At 38.2% G+C, this 21,410-nt stretch overlaps 2 protein-coding genes across 4 annotated transcripts; both read left to right on the top strand.

The window, feature by feature from the left end:
* The first annotated feature begins 3,139 nt into the window (after window positions 1-3,139).
* Window positions 3,140-10,587, top strand: LOC141009515 (inhibitor of nuclear factor kappa-B kinase subunit alpha-like). 2 transcript variants are annotated; one of them, XM_073482162.1, is made up of 22 exons: window positions 3,140-3,418; window positions 3,968-4,085; window positions 4,184-4,278; window positions 4,380-4,497; window positions 4,588-4,657; window positions 4,778-4,866; window positions 4,957-5,046; window positions 5,151-5,275; window positions 5,438-5,545; window positions 5,644-5,779; window positions 5,915-6,115; window positions 6,420-6,522; window positions 7,090-7,213; window positions 7,294-7,445; window positions 7,540-7,601; window positions 7,685-7,794; window positions 8,292-8,341; window positions 8,989-9,097; window positions 9,198-9,345; window positions 9,468-9,517; window positions 9,771-9,870; window positions 10,223-10,587. In XM_073482162.1, exons 2-22 carry the CDS (start codon window positions 3,978-3,980, stop codon window positions 10,286-10,288), a joined length of 2,214 nt encoding a protein of 737 aa, XP_073338263.1. In that variant the 5' UTR covers window positions 3,140-3,418; window positions 3,968-3,977; the 3' UTR covers window positions 10,289-10,587. The 2 variants fall into 2 exon arrangements, with proteins under 2 accessions (XP_073338263.1, XP_073338264.1); XM_073482163.1 differs by having other exon boundaries at window positions 3,221-3,418; window positions 4,380-4,504.
* Window positions 10,588-12,645: 2,058 nt separating this feature from the next.
* Window positions 12,646-21,179, top strand: erlin1 (ER lipid raft associated 1). Of its 2 annotated transcripts, none has more exons than XM_073481767.1 (12): window positions 12,646-12,716; window positions 14,041-14,169; window positions 14,841-14,922; window positions 15,494-15,540; window positions 15,621-15,682; window positions 15,797-15,922; window positions 16,072-16,145; window positions 16,944-17,002; window positions 17,146-17,237; window positions 17,402-17,491; window positions 17,580-17,659; window positions 18,502-21,179. In XM_073481767.1, exons 2-12 carry the CDS (start codon window positions 14,057-14,059, stop codon window positions 18,691-18,693), a joined length of 1,017 nt encoding a protein of 338 aa, XP_073337868.1. In that variant the 5' UTR covers window positions 12,646-12,716; window positions 14,041-14,056; the 3' UTR covers window positions 18,694-21,179. The 2 variants fall into 2 exon arrangements, with proteins under 2 accessions (XP_073337868.1, XP_073337867.1); XM_073481766.1 differs by lacking the exon at window positions 12,646-12,716 and adding an exon at window positions 12,727-12,809.
* Window positions 21,180-21,410: the final 231 nt, after the last annotated feature.

Here is a 21,410-nt window from a genome sequence, read left to right as displayed (position 1 = left end):
AAAATCTTCTTCTTCCTTTTTTTGGTTTTGAACAATCTTTGCTTCTTTTGTTTGTTTGTTTTTCAATTTAATTTAACCTTTATCTAACCAGGAAGTCCCTTGAGATTAAAATCTCTTTTTCAAGGAAGACCTGGCAAAGATAGCACACAGTTACAAATGTGTAAAGATTGTGAAATAAAGCATATAAAAACAGAGAAGTGACAACAAAACATAATAGAAAAACCCAGCATATGAAAAGCAATATTATTAATCAGTTACAGTTTTTATCTCCTTGTTCACAATAATCTTGTATAAGAAACACTTTCTCACATAAAGACACATACAACAGTAATTCCAACAAAACACACACTGTTAGACTTGGCTGTAATTTCTAGAGTTACTTTTACTGCAAAATGCCCAATAAACTACCATATTTTATTTTTACACTTCACTACTGTAATATGCATTGCATTCTGGGTATTGTTTATGATGTTTCATGTATTTTACAGCGACTTACATGAATTGGGAATTTGCAGTATTCTACTGCTCACACAACAGCAGTCGTGCTGCTGTAGTCAAAGAAGAGACTTCTAACAATTAAAGGAAATGTGTCACTGGCATAGCATCATTTTTTAAGTGTGTCCGGTGTGAAATACTTTCCAGCAGTGTAAATAGTTGAATGGAAATCATGGAGGAAACAGAAAAGGATCATTCTTTTCCTTAATTACAGTAAAAATAATTTTACAATAATCATACTGTATAACCAAGTTGCAGTATGCTTATTATGCTGCAAAGAAAAGCTGCATCATACTGTAAAGCACATTTACAGTTAAGTTACTGTAAAGGGCAGTTACGGTAACTCACTGGCCGCATTCAAAAGTCCAACAGTGTTCATAGATGTCATATTTACAAAAAAATATGTTGGGACCATTTAATTTTTTAAAAGGAGAGGAAAGACGAGAACAATGAAGGTCAAACCCTGTATGTTTTTATGTGTTACCAAGGGTTAGTCACATCCTGTACTTATATTTCTATAGACAGTGTGAGTTTGCACTTGAGAAACACAGTCAGTGGTAAAGAAAATGAGGAACAGGAAATTTACAAATATAAGCCCGCGGAGGCTGAGTGTGACTCATTTTGTATTGTGTGACCTCATCAGATATAGATCAGAATAGACTTCAAAGAATTGCCTGCCATCTTGATTAAAGTGTGGTAACCTCTTCCTTTCCCAGTAAACACTAACAACGAAAGTCAAATTCTTATTTTCTATTTTCTGAATCCTGATCATCAGACTTGACAGCATGTGTGAAAAAATCTTTCGACTCAAACTCACTTACTCCTCCTGTTTCTAAAGGGACAATCACAAAACCTAAGGAGCTCTATAAAGTAAAACAGGTAGAAAAACAAGTAAGAACATACATTTTCACACCCCACACTTCACCCTGACATCACCTCACATGCTAACACTTGAGATGACAGGAAGCGATAAGAATTGCAGATCACATGTCCTTTCAGCTTCTCTTTTCAATCATAAGATATCTCCCTGCTTCTGCTTTCCACCATGAGAAAAAGTATAATTCCTGTCAATAATAGTGGAAAACTGTGTGGTCAGACAGTTTCAAGAAGCAACTATTAGAGCTGGTGTGCAGGTGTAAATGTCACATGTTCAATTCTCAGACTAATTGTAAATGATGGCTTCTTTCAGTCTGAATATAAATATAAAAACAAAAATGATTCTAAAAACACCTCTTTGCTTTGTTTTTTGTATGTAACTTGTGTTACCAAATGAATAAATATATAATAAAATAATCAACAAAGAAAGAATTCTGCCTCTGGACTCTGTCTGGTGTCACAAACTCTGTTTCACTGAGGTGTACAAACACCACAAAAACTACACGAGAGCTGCAGTGTATTTTGTTTTGTTGTTACAAATAATAGCACTGGCCGTCATTTCATCAGCCCTTTCTTGCCATTTTAAGCATGTTGTAGCATTTCTTGAGTAATCACACATTACTTATCATCCACTGTTAGCTCATCTCTTGATTCATTGATTGGGAAATTATGAGTTCTCCCTGATACGTCAAACTTCTGGAACTTCAAAGAATCATATCATAATATTCAAAGCTCAGCAGAATTTTTTAAATTATTTGGAGAAATTGTCTGCCTTTTTCAAATTTCAATTCAATGGCATTTCTGGTCATTTCAAGACTGGGACCAAAACTCAAGGATCTTAAATGTGTTGAAAATATTTGAAAAACCTGGAAGGATAACTTTTAGGAACCACATGGACACTTTTTTCGCATTTTTTTATCTTCTGCTAGTCAGATGACCTACAATTCTACATTTAAGTTCTCACTGTCTTAAAGGCGGGGGACAATGCAACAACAAAGACAAGAAAATGTGACAAGGCATCTCACCCTCAGCTTCACCAGGACAATAGTGGGTAATGAAGATCGACACTAATCATATCACTAATCTATCTAGACACTAATCATAATGTAAGGTCATAAGACATTTAGTTGAACCGCATGTTTAATCCGAGCTTGTAAACTGGTCTTGAATCGATACAATGCTCCTCACAAATGTAATGAGTTACAATTAAAATTAAATCTGTCTGTCTGAAGATTTTTTTAAAAAGAAAACCATACTCTGGCATTTTAAATTCCACTTGTACCCTCTTTAATATGGAAATAATAACTCTTTTGTATGGGAATTGTTTTTGCTGTGAATCTCTGTGTTCATTTTCTGTTTTGTGTTTGTGTATAGGTCTTTCTGGTCTTGGGTCACCATCTGAGTGACTGTTAAATAAAGAATTAGCTGACTTAAACATAACTATATAGCTTCAGAGACACCCACGTTCACATCTGTCACTGTTGGTGTGTGCACTGCGCTGTAAAGCTGTAATATGGCACCACCTAGTGGTGAAACCTGATCCTTGTAAAAGTGTTGGAGATATTCATTCTGAGCTGCTACTGCTTGCTTTGTTTGTAAAAGGAAAAAACTGAGTAGGCTGTTGACATTAAATCCTCTAGTTTACTCTTCGTCAGCTCGCTCGGGTGTGGGTGGGATGGGAAATTCCCCAACAGAGGGAGCAGTCCTGCAGAGAGCCTCCTGCGTCCCGTCCGCACACACGCATGCGCAGAAACACCGCCTGCCTGTCAGTCTACACTTTCACTTTACGCAGAAACCAAGTTGTCCACCTCTGTCTGTAGCTTTTCACCAAAAACCTTCACAAAAACACAACGTGTCTGTTTACTTTATGGCCGTGTTTGATGGACTGTGACGTGTGAAGGTATATTCGCCGCTTCAGCCTCCTTGTTTGAACACTAAAGAAGAAAACGAGCCGTAAACAACACGGTTAGCTAACTTTGAAGCAACAATGTTCTGACATCTAAAGCAAGCTAATAGCCGTCTGTGTCGACTCTGACCTCCAAGACAGGTGAGTTGATAATGTTTGCGGAGTGAAGTGTCGCTTTGAGTAGACTTTTTAATCAGAATTGTCAAATTACCGTGACTTCCCTGAACCTAACGCTGGACAAATGGCTCTCAACCTCCTAACCTTGGCTTTAGGAAAGCTAAAGTGCAACATGCAGAGCAGTACATGTGATTAAAGATTAAACTGTTAATCACCTCAGGATACACTAGGTCACTGTTCCAGCTAAAAAGTTATATTCAGTAAGGAAAACTTTACAAAAATCTACGTAAACCACTGAAAAAACTAACTTTACTGTGAAAAAGAATGAAATAAATGTTATATTAAGCTTTCATAAAGTGGCTGATATTTTACAGAGTAGAATAGGAAATGGTTTAATAACGTGTGATATTCCTTGATTGAAAAAACATGTTATAATACCTGTAAATAAGTGGTAAAGAGATGGATAGCAGACAGATGTGTACATGCATGAATAAAAAGTCTTAAAGAACAGAAGCATGTTCTTCAATGTAGTCCATCATGTTCCTGGACAGTGATGATTTATTATACCTGCAGACCTCACACTATGGAGAATAGGACTGCACTGAAACAGAGCCAGCTGTGTGGCTCCTGGGAGATGAAGGAGAGGCTTGGGATGGGAGGCTTTGGGCACGTCTACCTGTATCAGCACCTTGTAAGTTCTGTTGTCCTCGTATATGCTGATGAGAAAATAAACCTCAGCCCCAGATGAGCCTTTGGCATGGTTTTATTCCCTGTCTGTGTTTGGAGCAGGAGTCGGGAGAGAAGATTGCTGTGAAACTTTGCCGCCTGGAGCTCAACTCCAAGAACAAAGACCGCTGGAGCCGAGAGATTCAGATCATGAAGAAGTGAGTGTGAATAAATCATCTGCCTGTGTTCACAAAGAATCCCATGAACAAACTTCAGTGTACATTTTCTTCTTGTGTGCTGTGCTCTCTCCCTGTTATAGGCTCAACCATGTGAATGTGGTTCAGGCCAGAGAAGTTCCTGAAGAGTTGAGCACCATTGCTTTAAATGACTTACCTCTATTGTCTATGGAGTACTGCTCAAGAGGAGACCTACGCAAGGTATCATGTGGGTATTTTATAAAGACTCTAAACAGTTAGTTGTCTTTTCAAACATTAAACTCTTAACCTCCTCTATTCCTCTTTATTTAGGTGTTAAATAAACCAGAAAATTGCTGTGGGCTAAAGGAGAGTGAAGTCCTCTCGCTGCTCAGTGACATTGGTAATGTTTCCCCACCTTTTACTATGACAATAAGTCGCTGTTATCACATGTTATGCATAATGTATTTGTAATCATTGTTATTATTCTTTTTTTTTTTTTTTTTTTTTTTTACAAACACAGGTTCTGGTATCCAGTACCTCCATGAAAACAAGATCATTCACAGAGACCTCAAGCCAGAGAACATAGTTCTGCAGGAGATTGATGGGAAGGTGATGAATGTAGCCTGTGCAATCTACACTGACTTATATGTTATATGATTTTCTGTGATTTGTTCTCATTATAAAACTGTTTTTCTCCAGCTTGTCCATAAAATCATAGATCTAGGTTATGCTAAAGACCTTGATCAGGGCAGTCTGTGTACATCCTTTGTTGGAACTCTCCAGTATCTGGTAAGGGTTGTGACACTAATGCATTGCATGTGCAAAAAATAAAAAATAAATAGATTTCAACAATCAAGCCCTGTTTTTATAAAAATGTATCTGTATGTGTTCAGGCTCCAGAGCTGTTTGAGAGTAAACCCTACACTGTAACAGTGGACTACTGGAGCTTTGGGACAGTGATCTTTGAATGCACTTGTGGCTTTCGACCCTTTTTACACCACATGCAGCCCGTACAGTGGTGAGTCAACATAGCGGCAGCACGCACCAATATATACACATACTGTATGTAGTATGTAGTCAGAAGATTTCTCTGAATGTTTTCAACATTTTGTGGATCCGGTTTTCAGTGTGTTGGCTTTATTTTTCATTCTCCATGGTTTCATGTTTGTCTTTTTTATAGGACAAGTAAAGTCAAGAACAAAGGTCCCATAGACATCATGGCAGTGGAGGACATGAACGGGGAAGTCAGATTCTCCACACACCTCCCATATCCCAACAATCTCAGCAGGTAGAAGAGACAAAACGACTTGTTTTATACAGTCAAACTTCCTTCATTCTGACTTAAATCTAACCTTTGTGTGTGTGTGAATGTGTGTGTGTTCATAGGCCGCTGCTGGAACCAACCGAGTCTCTTCTGCAGATGCTGCTACTGTGGGACCCTGCAGCACGTGGTGGAGGGCTGGATCCAGACACAAAGAAGCCGAGCTGCTACACAGCTTTACAGAATATTCTCAACATGAAGGTTAGTAACATGAACCCTGCCTGTGTTTAGACTCACTAAACCCAGATTTTATTGAGTGGATTTATGGTTTAATGCAACCCAGCTGAGGACAGCATGGAAAGAAAATCTGCTGACTGTGTTCCTTTTTTCCTCCAGGTGATTCATGTGTTGGACATGACGTCAGCCCAGCTGCACTCGTTGGTTTTGGGTGCTGAGGAGAACTTACACTCCCTGCAGCTTCGTCTGGAGACACACACTCAGTCCCACATCTCCCCGCTGAGTCAGGAGCTACTGCTGGAGACGGGAATCTCCCTCGACCCACGCAGACCGCCCTCACACTGTCTGCCAGAGGGATTGGTATGTGACACGCACACACACAAACAGAAATATCTAATGTCAAACAGGCCCAGCGAAATGTCCATAGGCAGCAAAAGACTTTTTGTTTTTCTATCTCCATATTCAAAGAATTTTGTTTTTGTTTAAAGTTTTTGGTTATTGTTATTGTTGCTTTTGTTATTTCTGGTCATTTCTAAATTTTTGACTCAGCATAGACGTCTTCTGGAGTTATTTTTTATTTTTTTACCATTGAATGAGCCTCTTCTTACTTACTTGAACACACTACACTGTAGGAGCCACAGCCATATGTGTTCTCTGCTTTCAGCGAGGCTGTGACAGCTCCATAGTCTTCCTCTTCGATAAGAGCCTGACCAAGTACTCTGGACCACTGACTGCCAGACCTCTGCCTGACAGTGTCAACTTTATAGGTAAGACATACGTAGATAAACATATCCTGAGCTGTAAAATGATCTTTTAAAGAAAGGAAAATAAAACCTTTTTGAGTCACTTGTCTTGATAAAGCTTTATGTTTAAACTCCAGTGTGAATTAATGAATATGCCTCAGCTCTTTTAATACTGTCTAGGGCTGCTATGATCAATCGATTAATCAGTTAGTTGTCAACTACTGACTTAATCACAAACTATTTTGACAATGGTTTTATCAGTTTGAGCAATTTTATTAAGAAAAAAAGAAATTCTCTCATTCCAGCTTCTCAATCAGGAATATTTTCTGGTGTCTTTACTCCTCTATGACAGTAAACTGAATATCTTTGGGTTTTGGGCAAAGCAAGACATTTGATGACGTCACTAATCCAATTTTCTGCCATTTTAGACCAAACAACTAATCGACTAATTGAGAAAATAACCAACAGATTAATCGGCAATGAAAATGATCATCAGTTGCAGCATTATCACATTTTTAAAATGAGGGACTTTATACTTTTGTTGACCATGTCAAACGTTTTTGTGGTTTTGTGAACTATATGTTGTCTCAGTGAGGGAGACAAAAACACAGCTGCCACTATCTGCACTGAGAAAGGTGTGGGGGGAAGCAGTCAGCTACATCTGTGGACTGAAAGAGGACTACATCCGCCTGTACCGGGGACAGAGAGCTGCCATGTAAGTGTTCTACAATGCACACATATAGTAGATACACCCACACACTGAAACATCCTTACCTTGTGTTTGTGTCTGTGTAGACTGAGTCTGCTGCGTTACAACACCAACTTAACACGATACAAGAACCTGCTGTTCTCCCAGTCACAGCAGCTCAAAGCCAAACTGGCCTTTTTTAAGACCAGCATCCAACACGACCTCGAGCAGTACACCAAGCAGAGACACACCGGCGTCTGTGAGTAGATGTTAATCTCTGGCTGTGATACATAATTTAAAGTCATTACTGAAGCTTTAAATAATATATCTGTTGTTGTGTGTTTTTTCTGAAGCTTCGGAAAAATTGCTGAAGACTTGGCAGGAAAATGAAGAGAAGTCTGATGGGTTTATGAAGGTAGGACAGTTGTTTAATTCATAAAACAAACTTACTAGCAGTTATTTAAAACGGCACATGCTAACAGTTTTATTCTGCTGTAGGTTGCAGATGTAGGGTATCTGGATGAAGAGATAGTGGCAGTACATTTTGAGATTGTGGAGTTGCAGAGGAGTCCATTTGCAAGGAGACAGGGTGATGTAATGGAACAGCTGTGAGTATCTCTGTTATGTTTACACAATAATCACTTCCTTAAGTGACTGGTTTACATTCTTTCAAGTAGGTCTAAAAGGCATAGTCAGGTGCCCATCTGGATAATTAAACAGATTTTAATGGCTGTATATATTCCTTCTGTTCATACTGGCTTGTAAGAAATCTGTTCCAAGAGTGGTTTCAATGGATGTTACAGGCGTACTTTTTGTTACTTCTGCTGCAGGTCACCAAGGAAGAATTTGATACTAGACAGACTGTAACTGTGGAAGATATCCACTTGATGCGATTGAGCCAGACTGCTGCTGAAGCCTCATATTAACTTAAGATAAACTTTAGAATATATTTTTAATGGCACAAAGGCTGTGGATTTTATCCCCTGTCACTTCCATTGGCACCATAGAGGGATTTTAAGACAGACTTGAGAAATTAAAACCTATGCTAACAAAAAAAAACAACTGGTTTGCACATGTTCACTCTCTGTTTTTGCCCTTTTTTCAGTGAGCAGAAGGCGATTGAACTCTACAAGCAACTGAAAGCTAAATGCAAAAGTTAGTACAAATCATTTCACATTTAAAACAGTAGACATGGATTATAGGTAGGATTGCAGCAGTATTCGCTTCAGGGCAGTATTCGCTTCAATTTTCATACCATGGTATGAAAATTTATGGTTATCATACCATGTAGATTTGCTTATCTACGGTGTTAGATTCTACCGTTTCAGTGTTACAGAAAAAAAAAAATCCTACTGTATTAGTATTTGTGCAATTATGACAAGTGTTTGTCAACCAAAAAAACCCTTCTGTAGTAATTCCTTTAGGGGGCATTGTAACTGATAATTATAATTGTGTAATACAGTATACTGCTGTGAAACTGGTATTTTCCGAGACAGTTGTACCATGTAAATCTCCTACCCCTGCAGCCCTTGTTATGGGGCCTCCGTTATTTCTTTATTGCCAATTAGAGTGCTGAGGAATCTGATAATGCTTGTTGCTATGGCTACAATTCAGTTGTATAACAAATAAATTTGTCGGCTGAAAATATGTACAGAGTGATTCACTAAATATGCCACAGGGGTCCCCATTGCTCAAATTAATTCCTCAGCATAGCTGTGAACAAGAAAAGCAGGACTGTATGTAGTATGTGTCTGTGTCAAATTATAGTGCTTGGATGATAACAGGAGAATGTATTTGTACAGGTCCTGACCCTCCACATGGCTACAGTGACAGCTCCGACATGGTGAAGACAATACTCCAAACAGTTCAGAACCAGGACAGGGTGCTCAAAGACTTGTACACTCACCTGAGGTACAAACAATCACGCAAAGCTCAGTACACCTCAGGTATCATTTTACTGTTCCCTCTGTGTGTGATTCGTGATTGTTGTCATCCTTCTCCTTTTCTGTAGTACAATTCTGGTGTGTAAGCGTCGCATCGTTGATTTGTTCCCTAAGTTGGAGAGGGCAGTGGGGAACATAAAAACTGCAGAGGCAGCAGTGATGCAGATGCAAATGAAGAGACAGAAAGAGTTCTGGTACCTCCTCAAGATTGCCTGTGTGAGTATATGACAAATGGCAAATAGATGTTTTAGGAGCTTGAGACTCGGCGATAAGGTATTAAATGTATTAGTCATCAAATAATACTGTAGCTAATACAGGGTGTGGTTGTGTTCATTTAGGCCCAGAGCAATTCTCCACCACAATCACTTGTGCAACGGCCCTCTGACAGGTAAGATCTTTGAGGTCAAAATTCTCTGCCACAAGTTTCACAGACTTAAATAAAGTAGATATCCACAGTAAAACATTGTGAGACTGTTTCTCTGTCATACGCTTGTCTGCAGTTTAGAAGATGAATTTATTCTACACTTTGCAGATAGGGTTGAATGATCTCTCAAAACTAGCTGCTAGGTTTTAGGGTTTGGGGTTACATACGCAGGAAAACTTATTCAAATAGTCAATTTAGAGTCTTTTGTCTCTTTCAGTGAAACTGTTCATGAATTACTGGATGAAAATCAACGTTATCTGAGTCAGCTTACTTCTCTACTGCAAGACACCACCCAGGAGACGGAGCACAGTGTCATGGTATGGTATAAAGGTGTAAGGGAGTGAGTCCATGCTTGTAAACGGACTCCTTGTACATAAACTCACTGCTCACAATTTTTGTTTGACTTGGCAGAATGCATCTGTAAAAATAATCTGATTGTTGTAAATATTAGTCGCCACCACATATATTTTCACTATGTATTGACTTTTACCCCTCTTCAAAACACACCTTTGCCTTTAGTCTTTACTAGATCATACAAGTTCACCTGCTTGAGGTCAGGGTTCAGGTTAAAAGATGTAAGAATGACATGAAATTGTTCAGTAGATAGTAGATATGGTAGAGAATGGTATGTTTAATAGTGCAGCATTAACTTGTTTCTTCTTTCTCCAGGAGCAGGACTGGAGCTGGACTCAGTACGGAGCAGTGAAGAACCTGACCAAAGACTCAGTGTTATGAGTCAACGATTTATACTGTAAACACGTGCCTTATCAGAGTTACACTATCTGAAAGCTTTGTGATTCCATACTGTGTCATTTACATAATAATGCTGTAAGACAATATGTGAAACAGCATGTTGTGGGAAGCTATTCATGTTTTAACTTAAATGTGTATTGTTGAATTTTAAAAGCTACTCCTAGCTGCAACCAAGACTTATTTATTTTAATAGTAATTTTGATTAGAGTAAATGATGGCTGCTGACAAACTTTGCATGATGGAATGTGAATAAATTTTATAAATGTCTGGCACATATACAATGTTTTGTCTTTGTTCAAGCACTTTGAACGTGCATTTTCTTAGAATCAGTTTGTCTTTTGTCTTCATGTGTTAAACTCCACAAGATACTCAGTATCTGGTTATTTACATTCTCACAGTGGGTCAGACAACTGTCTGCACACATACAGGAAATTGCTTGTTTATGAGACCCAGGGTTCAAAATGCTCTTGAGGGCTGCTGAAATCCAAACAATGTGGAGGCAAAACAAGAGGAACATGGAGAAAATGATAGAAATTTAATGTTGACCTTCTTCAATAGAGGAAGTATCCTGCCGTGTGTAAAATGTCTTATGCAAAAACATATAAAGCAATGCTGCATATCCACCTATTACATTATCATACACTGACCATCAACATTATAATTTGTTGAAGTGTTTATTTTCATTTTACTTGATTGTACATTAGGAAAAAAAAATACAGAAATAGAAAGACATAATAGAAACAGGCATTCACACGTTAGAAGTACACCTACAGAATATACCAATAAAACGCATAAAGCCTGTGCAGCTAATAATTCAAAGCACGATCAACCAGCCATCTTGCCTTTCATCGTGTTTATAAGGCAAACACGAATATTTTCGTTTTCTAACATTGTAAAGGTACGTATCAATGGCTGAAATGACCATTACTGTAAACGAAAATCATTTGCACTGAAAGAAAGGACACTACGTGAGACTGTGCGCTTTGATGACACATTTGTTAAATAAAACGGTCAACCGAGTAGCTTTTGCTTCCTAAATTCAACTTCAAACTGAGGTAGGGAGTAAATGTTGAAAGGAGGGACCTGAGGAAACATGTCAGGATTGTGATTGGTAGGTTTTGGCCAACAGAAACAGGCTACTTAACATATTGTCGCTAGGTATCATGGGTACGAGAAGATCACATCGAAAAAGACTCATTCGCCGTTGTTAACAAAACCATTAGCGTATATCATGCTGTTTTATAAACATTACAGGCGAACTATCAGCGTAAACGCGAACATATTGTAGATCAAAACCATGATCGTAAGTGGCCGTTTTGACTGGCGCTATATATTCGCCCCGCCTCCCTTCTGTTCAGTGGATGTGAGGGCGATCTGGCTGCGACATCTGTCACCCCATTGATCGCTAGGGTTTATTCGGCTGATCTGGCTGGCTAGGCGGGTGTCCCCCTCCTCCCTCACCGCTCCATGTGTGTCCCTCCCGAAGCCCCGCGCTCGGTGGAAGAGGACCAGGTCCCCCCGGCGGACGACCATCCTTCGGTGTACCAGTAGCTGCGCTCCCCTGCTAGAACCTCCAAACAAGCTCAAGGCCCATTTGTAGGAGAAACGTAGGGAAGTTAAGCTCCAAGCGTCAGACACATCCAAATGTGGCACTGCACGTGGCAGTCTGCCTTCCTTTTTCAATTTCAATCTCATTCTTCCTTTATTTCAGTACTTTAATGCTTCAATCTCTTTGGTCATTTTGTAATTTAAGGGGTAATTTAATATTTTATGACTGTTTTCATATTTGGTTTTGGTTCATGTAATCATCAATACGAATTGTATAATAATTTGGTCTCATCGTCTCATACAGATTAATCCAATATTCATATGCAGAATGTAGTGATACGTATTATTTATGTTAGAAAATAATTCAACAACAACAGGCATTTTATTACGATTATGTCGCTAAAATACAAGGGGATGAACAGGGAATTATCTACCAGGACAACGAATCGTAGTTTACAAATAAATTGTTTAATTTAATAATATGAATAGAATACATAGTAATTTAATTTATCCAAATTTAATCCTAATTTAAAAATTAATAATAATAGACATTCACATGAGCAACTTTTGTTCACTGAGGTAAGCACAATTTCGACAGGCTGGTCGACTTTTTTTCCCCTAAGTAGACAATTGGTGGTGTATGTTTCATCAAAGTGAAGGAAAAATAGATGAATACCAACAACTAGTTGGACTAATGTTTTTCTTCTATTTATGCCGTATTTACTGCAAAAATGTCCGACCGTCCCTGAAGGCAGCATAATGCAACATGTAAAAGCGAGAGCGAAACCTGTAGGAGGAGGCGGGGTAAGGGGGATGGGTCGTTGAATGACAAGACCAGAAGGAAAGACGGTTCGATACAGTGGTAATTTCACTTATCATTACTTTTTACTTATCATAAACAGGCCACGCATTTCAACGCCTACATATAGATGATTCAATTCTAGCGCAGTGTGGGGTGAGTTGGCGTTAACTCGATTGCTCTACGCTTGTAGCCTAGCAAGCTAATGTTAGCACTACGCTACAAGAAACTGACTTCCGAACCCACCCGATAGCTGTGTTGCTAGCTAACCCGGCTAGATGGGCTACCAAACGAATGGTGTGTCAGCCTTTACTGAAGTGAATTAATTCAGACGTTCAGTGTAATGTTGTTTATATTGAAAGAGACAGAGCTGTGAACGGAGGAATTACACGCTAACGTAGTTGTCTCCTTACGAGTAATTCTGCCAGCTAACTAATCGTGTGGGTTAGCACTAGCTGTTTAACGTTAACATTATGGCTAATTGTGCACTTTCTAATAGAGGCAGCTAACTATAATCGCTTGGCGTTGCTATTGTGACTATATGCTACACATATTGGCTGTTTAAGCAGCCATTTAGAGTTAAAACTTGCTGTCATAGATATGCAAATTAAAAACTTGATGTAGAAGCTCACAGAAGACAGTGAGCTAGCGTTACTTTGACTATGAGTTGTGGTCAATTAAGGTTGACCTCGGTGCACCTGTGTTATAGTCAGGATACATTACATTTACTAAAGATAACTGGCACAGTCTCCTTATATATATATATATATATATATATATATATATATATATATATATATATATATATATATATATATATATATATATATATATAACTGTGTACTGTATGTGCAGTGTTATTTATACTTATTAGTTAAAAAAAGAAAAGTAACAGACAAAGAACAACCCAGCTCAGAGGAAGAGACTTTTTTTTTTCAAAAACCTTGTTTTGCTAATGAAAGAGCTACAAATGTTATCCCTGTTATGACATTTTGTCAAACAATGCTCAGTACAAATACCAAGTACCTTTTTTAAAATTTTTAAAAAAAAATTTATTGCTTTTTGGATTAATCAGAGGGATATATGTATGTATTTTATTGTATTTGTCTTCTGTTGAATGGCAGACGCAACAGTACCGTCAACTACAGCCTCTTAAAACTTGCAGTTAAATAAACACCTGTCTAGATCAGTTTAAACAAAGATGAGCATGCATGAAGGTAGAATTAATTTCAGGGCTGTTTTGGACTGTATTAGTTTGAGCTCATCTAACTGTACGCACTGCTGCTGACACTTCCAGTGAAGGTCTGACCAGAGGCTCAATGGTGCCCTGAGTCCAAAATGTTGCATAAATATAGTGGTATGTTTATGCTTCTCTCTCTGCCTGTAGGTGAGCGCCAGTGAGGATGACGATGCCGCATGTAGGGGCAGTATTTGCTGCAATAGCAGGAGTGGTCGCCATCATGTTGCACTCCTCCATTCACAAGATAGAAGAAGGGCACCTTGCTGTGTATTACAGGTATCACAACACTGACCTTTAACATTTGTGATGACAGCTCAGGATCTTTTCAGACCAGATGCTGTTCTTGCAATTTTCTGTGTTTGTACAAATTAATTTAAAGAAGAAACAGACAACTCCCCTCCTAAATGATTCCAAGTGGTATTATTGTTGGCTGCATTTTCCTCAGAGTAGCAAAAACAGACAGCCAACAGGACAAAATGTGAGTTTATTTATTCAGTTAGTCTATAATGGAGATGTAAATGCAGATAGATTTACACATTAAAGCAAACCATTTGCATTAGGTATTGCACATACCTAATGCAAATGTAACATGAACTGATCTACAGCAGTGATTAAGATTAACATTTACTGGTCCCTGCAGGAAAGTTAGACCTTATGGGAATTTAAATTGAATAAAAGTTCTCAACTACAATATAAAATACGGTCCATAACCTACATATTAAGCATTCATTGTTGACAGTGTTTATGGTTTGGACAAAATAACATTAGCCCACCCTTTTTAATATAATGTAACATAATTCAACTAAAATGTAATAACATCCTCATAAATTATTCTTTCACCTGAATAAACACCCCTCTTTTCCCTCTTTCCACCCTCTTTAAATATAATCAGAGGACGATGTGATGCTGAGAAGTCAAACCAAATGATTTGTTTGAATTTGTTTCAGGGGTGGGGCTTTGCTGACTTCTCCCAATGGTCCTGGATATCACATCATGCTGCCTTTTATTACCACCTACAGATCGGTGCAGGTAAGCTTGCTTTTCAGCCCCGAAACCTTTTAGCAGAGGCATGTTGAATGAAGGAGCCAACCAGAAGGTGCTGCAGTTGAAAACCACAATGGGCTCTTCTATAAATAAATGAGCTGCAGCATGTAAATAGTCACCAGTCAACTATGGATGCAGTGGCTTTATTTCATGCACCACTAGTTGTGCTACTAAACATTGTTTAAATAGAATAATTTGAATATATTTCACTGTTCTCTTTTATGATAAATAATTAAGAAAACTTTATTTTAATAATGATAAGTTAAATGTGTAAAACTAAATACATGCCTGATTTTTTTCATGTCATTTGAGCTTAACTAGAATAAGAATAATACAAATAATAATACTAACATTCATTTTGTTGCCTTTATTTGTTCATGTATATGCATCCCCATTAACTGTGACAAGCATAGCAGCAACTGGTCCATAAAGAAAATAACTACAACAATTTCACTTTGCTCAAAGTATACTTAATAATATATTTCTGGGCTTTCAACTGCATATCTGGGTGGGGACAGAGGTTCATCGCGTGTTCTGATTTTTTTTTGTGTTTCAGACGACACTCCAAACTGATGAGATCAAGAATGTGCCTTGTGGAACGAGGTACAACAGAGCTTATTGATGCAGCTGTTCTATTCATGAAAATGATTATGTTTTTAACAGGTCTTTTGTTTTCTTCACAGCGGTGGTGTGATGATTTATTTTGACAGGATAGAAGTTGTGAACATGCTGGTCCCTTTTGCAGGTAACATTTTTTGTTATTTCCTGCATTGCTGAAGTTACTTTTTTAAGCTGACTCATTGATGCGTCCAGCTGCTTTGCATTTCACTAACTGTCGCTTTTGTTCATTTATGTGTAGTGGTGGACATTGTGAGGAATTACACTGCTGATTATGACAAAACTCTAATTTTCAACAAGATTCACCATGAACTTAACCAGTTCTGCAGTGTACACACACTACAGGAAGTCTACATCGAGTTGTTTGGTGAGTTTTATAATAAAATGGATAGTATTGTTTCATTTTAATGCAATACATAGAAGGAAACTTGTGCTCTGTGTTCATTCTTTAAATTCTTGAAATGTGATGTGACGGTGTGTTGTCTACTCAGACATTTCCTGTTTGTTGTCTTGCAGACATTATAGATGAGAACCTAAAGACTGCGTTGCAGAAAGATCTTAATGTAATGGCACCTGGACTTACAATACAGGTATTTAAACAAATGCATAACTTGAGCAGTAGAGGGGAATGGGAAGAATCTGTCTGCTCAAGTCTGCAATATACTGGTTATAAAACAAACTGAGATGTGTTTACAAAGGCTTTTGAATACTGAAGCTGGATTTATAGTCATGCATACAGGGGTTATGGCATAACTAGAGAGCTGTTCAGTTTGGGCTGCATGTGTTTTTTCCCTGACACTGGTGGAGATTGTTGAGAATGACAACAGCATTAAGGATGTTGAAGAAAGACTCTACAGTCTTTGTTTTTTCAGTAACTCATATGGTTTACACTGCAAACCATCTACTCATTGTGATTGCGCCAGAAAGAACGTAAACAGTGTTTGCATATTGTGTAATTTGCAGTAGTCTCCTAATGAGACAAAGCGAAATGGAAGTTACCTGAATGTAACTCCAATAATACTGTATAAGTTTGTGTGTATCCCACCTTTGCAAAACAAATGAAAGAATGCAAACATGGTTACTGAGGGGAATGAAGCTGAAGCACAATTCAACTTCATGTACAACACATCTGCCAGTATTGCGGCAGTGCTGTCCAATGACAGTTGACCAATGATTGAGGCTGTGGTCTGAACATTTCTTGTTAATCTTCCAATCAAATTCTGAAATGATTCCAGTCGACTTTTTCTAACTTGAAAACCATAACTTGAGTGAAAGCAAGTGAACCGTTACCTGTAAAATTTATTGGCAGATTTGATTTATGAGCAAAGGGTCACTTTCTGTTTGTCTTCTTTTATCCCCATCTGCACTATTTCATCATCGTGATAAAGGCAGTCCGTGTTACCAAGCCAAAGATCCCCGAGTCTATCAGGAGGAACTTTGAACTCATGTGAGTTTGTAAATCTGTACTTACCAACGTTTTAGTGCATTTTTCAAATTCTGTCCTGTTATCCACCCACTCAGTTCAAGTAAGACGACACAAAGAAAAATATTTAGAAGAGCTTTTTTTTGTGTGTGTGTGTGTTTGTGCAGGGAAGCAGAGAAGACTCGTCTGTTGATAACAGCTCAGACTCAGAAGGTGGTGGAAAAGGAAGCAGAGACTGAAAGGAAGAAGGCCATTATTGGTACATGTGACAGTGTGTTACTGTAAATCAGTCAGCTAGGTTTGCATTTGCATGTCCCTTGTTATGATTTTAGCAATTTCCTTCTCAGTCACCTAGAGTAACCCTTCAGATAATTTCCTTCCCCTGTACAGTTATTGAAGCTCACATGTTTGTGTGTCCCACAGAGGCTCAGAAGGTGGCTCAGGTAGCAGAGATTCATTTCCAGCAGAAGGTGATGGAGAAGGAGACGGAGAAGAGGATCTCTGAAATCGAGGGTTAGCTACACTGCGTGTAGTACACGTGATGACTAGTGAGCTGATCTGTCATGTGTCTGTCTCATTCAACACTGTCTCTTTGTTCCAGATGCTGCCTTCCTGGCGCGAGAGAAGGCTCGGGCTGATGCAGAATATTACAGCGCTGCCAAGTGTGCTGAAGCAAACCAGGTAAAAAATTATATAGACACTTAAACACACATACAACAACCAATCTAATAGCCTTAAGATAATGTTCAGCTGCAACACAATAAGATAGTAATGATAATATAATTTCAACAGCATCATTTCAGCTGGTGTCGTCAGATCATTTACAGCCGGTCCATGTTTTCTGGCTTCATTCAGTTTTATAATGAGGTCTGGCAAATCACTAAATGGTCTTAAATTTGACCTTAATTTTTTGTCTAGTTTAATTGATCTATCTTTTAGTTTCCTTTTGTCACAATGAGTCAAGCTCCTCTTTGTAAAAGTCCACATTTCTGATGTTCCAAATCTTTAAACCTTCCACTCAACTCAGTACTGTCTTTTGACCCTATACTTGCACATACCTGTTGGCAAAACGTAGATAAACATAAATCACTCTAATAACCGTATTCCTACATAAAACCTCCCTCTGCATGTATACTACACACCTTTATACTTAGCTGCAATACTTGGATAGGAGAAAGATAATTTGTCTTAAATTTGGTTAAAAATCATCTTGAAAATGTATAAAAAAGCATAAAATTTAAGTGTCTGATACCTGTAGACACCCTGTCAATACCTGACTTAAATTTTAAATGGCTACAGATTGTATTAAGTAAACATTTGTCCAGATGTGATTATCAAATTAACTGTGTGTCTGACATTTTTGGAACCAAATCCTCCACAGCTGAGCCAGCAGTTTGCCTTCAGCCATGCTGTACTTTGTCAGGTCACATTAAGATTCACACCAGTATTGTCTTGAAGAATGACAACGACCCAGCCCAATTCTAATCCTCACACATTGTCATGTTTCCCCTCAATCTGTACAGTTGAAGTTAACCCCGGAGTACCTGGAGCTGATGAAGTACCAGGCCATAGCAGCTAACAGTAAGATCTACTTCGGCCAGGATATCCCCAACATGTTTGTAGAGGGAAACAACGGCCCAAAGTCTGAGCGCTCCTCAAATCTTCCTAATGGTCAGCCAGACTTGTTTAATAAAGTGAAGCCAGAGGGGCAGTGAGCCCACAGCTCTGCCTCTGCACAGGACAGGAGAACCTGAAGAGGACTTGAGAGCACTGAACTAAGATAATGGGTGGGATAGCTTTGCAGCTAGTATGGTGAACAGCACACTTCAGTCTTAAATCTAAGTGGCAAAGAATAAGCGGGAACATTTAAGGATAAGCTGAAGTAAGAGGTAGGAAATGCAAGATAAAAGGGAAAGTTTTTTTATCTTCCACTCTTTGAGAAAAGACGAGTTTTAGGAACGAGAATGATGCCATAGTTAAAAATCTAAAGCATAATAAATGCTTATGCCTGGGAAGGCGACAGCAAGTAGTCGCCCTAATTTACATGTGCTTGCAACCAGTGCAGTGTTTAACTTTGCTGTTGGAGCTGCATTACTTCTGTTTGTGTGTATGCAAGAGGAGTGATTTGTGATGAAAATGTATATGATTTCTTTGAGAATTAATTTTTCTGGTTTAGCTGAACTGGAATCTCAACAGGTGACACTAATTAAAAGCGGGATGGTTTGCGTAAGTGTGATGTGAGCAGGTCATCTCTGTGCCATCTTCTCTTCCACTAAATCACTAGTTGGCTCTTCTCTCTCAACATGAGTTAGTGGGAGGGCTGTTTAGTCTCATCTCTTGTCAAACGCTGCTTGTAGATAAAATAGTTATGTTATATGCAGTAGTTGGAGCATTTTACATGTGATTATTTTTCAGCAGTCGTTCACCACCCACCTACATCTCCAGTTGGCTGAAATCTTAGACATGAAAAACGAGATGTGAATTTTTTTTTAATGATGGCGTTCTAGAAAGTTTTGTTAAATTCACCTGAGCCTGCATAAAGTTCAGCACTATTCTACAGGTACTCAAGTCTTTTGAAGTTGGAGGGCTGTCATCGTGTTTTCAGAGTTTCTATAGTTAATATAAAGTGGTGTCAGATTGGTAGTAATGTAGTTTATTTTCTGTTAGCTTGGTGATAGTAGATGTGGTTGACAGTGCAGCCACCACAGAAAGACTTGAGATGCTGCACTGCAGTGGCATTTACTGTGAGGCCAACTGAGAAAAAAGGTTCTGCCTAAAGAAAATCTGATTTTGTCTTCTAAAAGTTAATTAAGTAATGGTTTAAATGAATTAATATGGGAGCTTAGTAATACAGCAGCCCAATAACAATGCCACCTGAAGAAAGTCATGATTTGTGTTGTGTGTGTGCATCTTTCTTTTCTCCATCTGGTTTTGATTATCAAGGCCATGCATGTTGAAATTTGTAGTGGCTTGATTCAGATGATTAGTAGTGCCTGTGACTGTCTGCCGACCCTGTTGTAATACAGCTTATTCAAAAGTGATTTAGATGTAAATTCTCAGGAAATTGCTTTTATTTTAATAAAACAGCTGCTCAGTGTTGGTCAGAGCTTACATTGTTCAAAGTTCCAAATTGACAAAAAAAATCATACTTTCTGCTTTAAATCTGTTAATTGAATCTGGTGACCTACAAGTTTGAACAAACAAGAAAACAACTATTTGAGGACAAGCATTAATATAATTCAAATAAAAGTCCTTTGTCTAATAAAACACAATTTTTAACTAGAATTAAGAGTTGTGTCTCCTGCAAATATTTAAGGTAACATTTTTATTTCAATGTCACCATTTTATTGCACCACCTATTTACAGTAGGTGTCTGTGACATTGAATATTTTGAGGATGTTGGTCCGTCAAAGTAGAAATAATAAATACAAAATCCCTTTTTCCTCTGGCAATGTTAACATTTTTCTGTATTCAACGATTGTTGGACTGTAAAGTGTTTCCTTCTTTGCTAACCATGATACTTTGAAGGATTTTGAAGCTCCTAAATACAATAGTGACTTATGCTTAATGAGAATTTGTTTAACCTCTGATCAGTTCTGTGTGACGACATGAGTTTCAGTGCTACACAAACACATGCTTTGTTCTATTTTAAGATGAATGTTAATGGGCTTAAATAAGATGCAAGTTGGTGCTAGTTTTTATTGTGTTTAAGCTTTTGGATTTTGCTCAGCAGCTCTGTGTTTGAGAAACATGAAATACTTCCACTATTCAGAATTCAAGCCTTAAATAATAATGGGTTACCCCAGACTTAAAGATTCAGTGATTCTTATAAACTAAAAAGCTCCTTTTGAACTTAACTATGACTTTGTAGGAGCCTGGTTGCACATACTGTCCAGTGCGGCCTCTTCACAGACTCTAGCTGAGACGGACAGAACTAGCAGTGGACACTACTAGTGTTTGGAAGATGTCGTAATGTTTACTTGACCTCTGAATGGCAGTTAAAGGCATTTGCTCTGGCGGTGGGTTCAAATAAAGATGCAAAAGAGGGGTATGAATCACTCATGAAAATGATTTTTTTTCCTTGTGAATATTTTGTACAATCTGTGAAACATTGTCTCCTTGTTTTAAAAAGGTTTATATGCAAAAAAAATGTTTTCAAGTTTTGACAATGTTCTTATGTAAAATAAAACCTATTTTGGTACCTCTCTTCTCCCTGTGCTGATTTGTGTGGACATTGTGTAATACACAACTAATGCCAACAGGAGGAGATCTAACTCTGTTAAATACTCAATGTTCCGGTTCAGTCACTGGCAGATTTTAGGGGCTCAAAGAAAAATACGACCAATTATGGGCTTTAAGACGGCTCAATAAGAAAGTGATGATGTGAAACAATGTTTAGAGCATTTCAAAGTTCGTAAGGGTACTGGAAATT

This window comes from Pagrus major, chromosome 15 (genome assembly GCF_040436345.1).
Source record: "Pagrus major chromosome 15, Pma_NU_1.0".
NCBI lineage: Eukaryota > Metazoa > Chordata > Actinopteri > Spariformes > Sparidae > Pagrus > Pagrus major.
This window is presented reverse-complemented; position numbering and strand designations above follow the sequence as displayed.

Bases quoted from the DNA above. Each gene is read 5' to 3' on its own strand.
- erlin1 (XM_073481767.1), top strand. From the start codon at position 14,057: ATGACGATGCCGCATGTAGGGGCAGTATTTGCTGCAATAGCAGGAGTG. The intron at 14,170-14,840 runs GTATCACAACAC...AATTTGTTTCAG, and splicing joins CACCTTGCTGTGTATTACAG to GGGTGGGGCTTTGCTGACTT. The intron at 17,238-17,401 runs GTACATGTGACA...TGTGTCCCACAG, and splicing joins AAGGAAGAAGGCCATTATTG to AGGCTCAGAAGGTGGCTCAG.
- LOC141009515 (XM_073482162.1), top strand. From the start codon at position 3,978: ATGGAGAATAGGACTGCACTGAAACAGAGCCAGCTGTGTGGCTCCTGG. The intron at 7,446-7,539 runs GTGAGTAGATGT...TTTTTTCTGAAG, and splicing joins GCAGAGACACACCGGCGTCT to CTTCGGAAAAATTGCTGAAG. The intron at 9,871-10,222 runs GTATGGTATAAA...TTCTTTCTCCAG, and splicing joins AGACGGAGCACAGTGTCATG to GAGCAGGACTGGAGCTGGAC.